The sequence below is a fragment of the Solanum stenotomum genome, chromosome 2 (assembly GCF_019186545.1).
Source record: "Solanum stenotomum isolate F172 chromosome 2, ASM1918654v1, whole genome shotgun sequence".
NCBI classification, from domain to species: Eukaryota; Viridiplantae; Streptophyta; class Magnoliopsida; order Solanales; family Solanaceae; genus Solanum; species Solanum stenotomum.
Window position 1 is genome coordinate 50,981,030 of NC_064283.1, and position 3,360 is coordinate 50,984,389.

A 3,360-nucleotide genomic window follows, 5' to 3' on the forward strand; every position below is an offset into this window, starting at 1 on the left:
TTCCAATCGTTGCAGCTAAGGTCTCACTTGTGGTCTCTTTTGGAATTATCACTCCGCTTAACACCTCCATCAAAGCATTCCTATGAGCTTCAGAACTCATAAGCAAAGACCAAATGGATATGTGGGCTGGCATCTTCTTCAACTATTCTTTAACCGAATAGTCTTTAGACTGCATCTTCTTCCAAAACTCTGCGGCTTCAGCATCAGTAATATTCTTCTTTGGATTCTGTTTTTTTCCAAGAACTCTTTGATTTAGGTCCTCTGGGGCATAACACCTCCCCGACCTAGTCATCCCTTAAGCCACGGCAGTGTCGATCATCTTGCCCTTGGCACTTGCTCGATAGTCCCAAGGGACTGCTTTGGTGTCATACTCAGGCTTCTTAGCAATTAGAGTGGTCACTACAACTCTTGGGAGATATGTTTGGACAGTCAGAGGTTCCCTTAGTTGAACAATGATAACAGGTTGCGCCGAAGATGTCATGGCATCCGCTTCATCTATGTTTGGATAGTCGGGGGTCCCATATTCGTCATCCAGAGTAACCATGTTGACTTCCAAATTCTCATGGTTTGGCAAGGGATTGTTGTTCACATTGGGAGGTGCCAGAGTGCATTTGATTACTCCTCTCCTGATCAAAGACTCGATCTGGTTCTTCAAACCATAACAATCTTCTGTGTCGTGTCTCTGGACTCCCGAGTGGTAAGCACATCTCTTGTTCCCATCAAAATTATGAGGGATTGGATCAGGAAGTTTTCCTTCAACTGGTTGCAGCACTCTCGCTGTCCTCAACCTCTCAAACAATTGAGCATAGGGTTCAACAATCGGTGTGTAAGCGCGAGCATTTCTAGTTTCAGGATTTGGACGTGGTCTCGGTGCATATGCTGGTCTATTTTGGTGAATTGGTGCTTGGACAGGGACATATGGTCTTGGAGGGTTTTGGTATGCTGGTGCTCGGGGTGGGTTATAGTGTGGTTGGGTATTATACACTGGGACGTATGAAGTATGCTCAGCGATTTGGGGATTATTGGGGTATCAGTGAGATGGTCTTCCTGGTTGGTAAGTGACAGCTGAAACATCCTCCCTTTTCTTTTTTATGCCGCCAATGGAACCCGATTGTATAGCCCTACTTGCAGCTTGCAATGCGACCATAGACTGAATCTTCCCAGATTTAACACATTCCTCTATAAAGTCTCCCATCTTGACTAATTCTGCAAACTTCTGACCCATCATTGACATCATCTTGTCAAAGTAGATACCTTCTTGAGCTCGAATAAAGTACTTCGAGAGCTCACTCTCATCTAGTGGTGGTTGCACCCTCGCGGCCTCAGTTCTCCAACGTCGTGCATATTCCTGGAAATTCTCAGATGGCTTCTTCTGTATATTGGCCAATGAGAATCTGTCAGCAGTAATTTCAGTATTGAATCTGAAACGAGTCATGAAGTCCTCGGCCATTTCCTGCCAGTCACGCCATTTGCTAGGGTCTTGGCGGGTATACCAAGTTAATGCTTCTCCAGACAGACTCTGAATGAACAACTTCATCCTCAACTTCTCATTTCTCTCTACACCGACTAACTTGTCACAGTATGCCCTTAAATGTGCGTGAGGATCACCCTTTCCGTCAAACATGTCAAACTTCAGTGGTTTGTACCCTACCAGCAGGTCAATGTCTGGATGGATGCACAATTCATCATAATCCAAACTCTCTGTCCCTCTAGTGACTTGTAAGCTTTTCAATGCTTTTCTTAGGCCCTGAAGCTGGGCATTTATAGATGCATCTTCTTTCAGCCGAGCATCTTTCTCCATTTCTTCATATTGATCGACCTCGTATGGGACATTAACCACAGCTGGCATAGTGAAGGTAGGAGCCCTAGCGGCATATACGGGTGGAACATGTGTCTCATAGGGAGCGGCGACATGTGCCCCAAGTATCTGCTGCATTGTAGGTATGTAGGGTCGCGATTAGAAAGGTCGGGAACGGTCCTCACCGCGGTTGGAGAAGCTGGTGGAACTCGACCATGAGTAGGAGCGTGTTGAGTCAGTTCTGGCTGATTTGGTAAGTCAGCAGAAGGCAAGTCAGCCTTTAGGAAGTAGATAGGTGTCTTAAAAGTAGGGAAAGTGGTCGCAGATAGTTTGGCTAAGTCTCGCACTTGACGCAATTCTTCCCTCAAGATCTCGAGTTCTTGTTCCATGTGAGCCATTTTCTCCTTATTTTGAATGTCAGCTATACTTCGAGAACTTTCGGGGTTCTCAATAGGTACTATTATGTTTGCGGCAACGTTGAACTCGTCTTTATCACTCATTTTTCCCTTTGATCGAAGGTTGTATCGTGAGTCAGCCAGTTTGCAAGTCGACACAAATCAACATACTTTTGGGGATAAATAAAGAAAGGAAAACAAAGAAAAATAAAACTGTTAGTTTGAGAAATATTGAAAGCTGTAACAAATAAGTAGATGTAACACATATATACGCCAATTCGGCGACATTCAAAGCGCGTCCTAACGTAGAACCTCTTTTTGCCTGAGGTAGGCCTACATTGCAATTAGTTTGATAATAAGTGATCCATTTAAACACATTTTAGATTTGGAGCAAACATAACTTCATTGATTACGGTTTGGCTATTACAACGATGTAGGCGGTCAGAAGTCGAAGAAATGAAAGTACAGGAGTGGCCATAAGGAATACAAAAGGGATAGGCCACTTGGCACTTTAAAGAGCTTATGAGAGAACTCATAGAAGAAAGATGATTTATGGCCAGGTTGGAGCATCATCATCATCATCGTCCACATCATAGTAAGGACCCGGGTGATACTCTGGAGACTCTTCAGGGCCATGCTCGGATGAGATGTCTATAACCCCTCCATCTCTTGGGTCATAGACGTTAGAACCCATCTCAGAAACCTCCATGTGATCTTCCCACACTTTTTCTTCTAGGTCCTCTTCGAGGTCCTCTTTTGGGTTTTCTTCGGGATTTTCTTCTGGGTCCTCTTCAGGATCTTCTTCTGGATCTTCTTCTGGGTCCTCTTCAGGATCTTCTTCTGGGTCCTCTTCGGGATCCTCTTCTGGGTCTTCTTCCTGGGTTAAGTAATCGACGGATCCCGGAACTATCTGATTGTACATGGGTGTAGTGAACCCCATGCGAAGAAGCACCGATTTTCTAATCCAATCAACTTGTTGTCTATCTACAAACCCCCAATGTCCGTGTGCGCTTGGACGAGCCATATGACTTACGATATTCTGCCAAGCGTAATACTCTGGCGTACACCAGCTTTCTTCTTCTATTTCTAAATCGATTATGGATTCCCACTCGGCTTGCATATTTCTTATCCATTCAGTGAGACTGAAGTGAATGCATCTTCATGTGA

The 3,360-nt window shown here is 44.6% G+C and overlaps 1 protein-coding gene across 1 annotated transcript; it reads right to left on the minus strand.

The window, feature by feature from the left end:
* Positions 1–295: 295 nt before the first annotated feature.
* On the minus strand, positions 296–2,298 carry LOC125856071 (uncharacterized). Its single transcript, XM_049535654.1, has 3 exons — positions 1,984–2,298; positions 1,126–1,927; positions 296–984 (listed from the first exon to the last, which is right to left on the minus strand). Exons 1-3 carry the CDS (start codon positions 2,296–2,298, stop codon positions 296–298), a joined length of 1,806 nt encoding a protein of 601 aa, XP_049391611.1.
* Between the last annotated feature and the right edge of the window lie 1,062 nt (positions 2,299–3,360).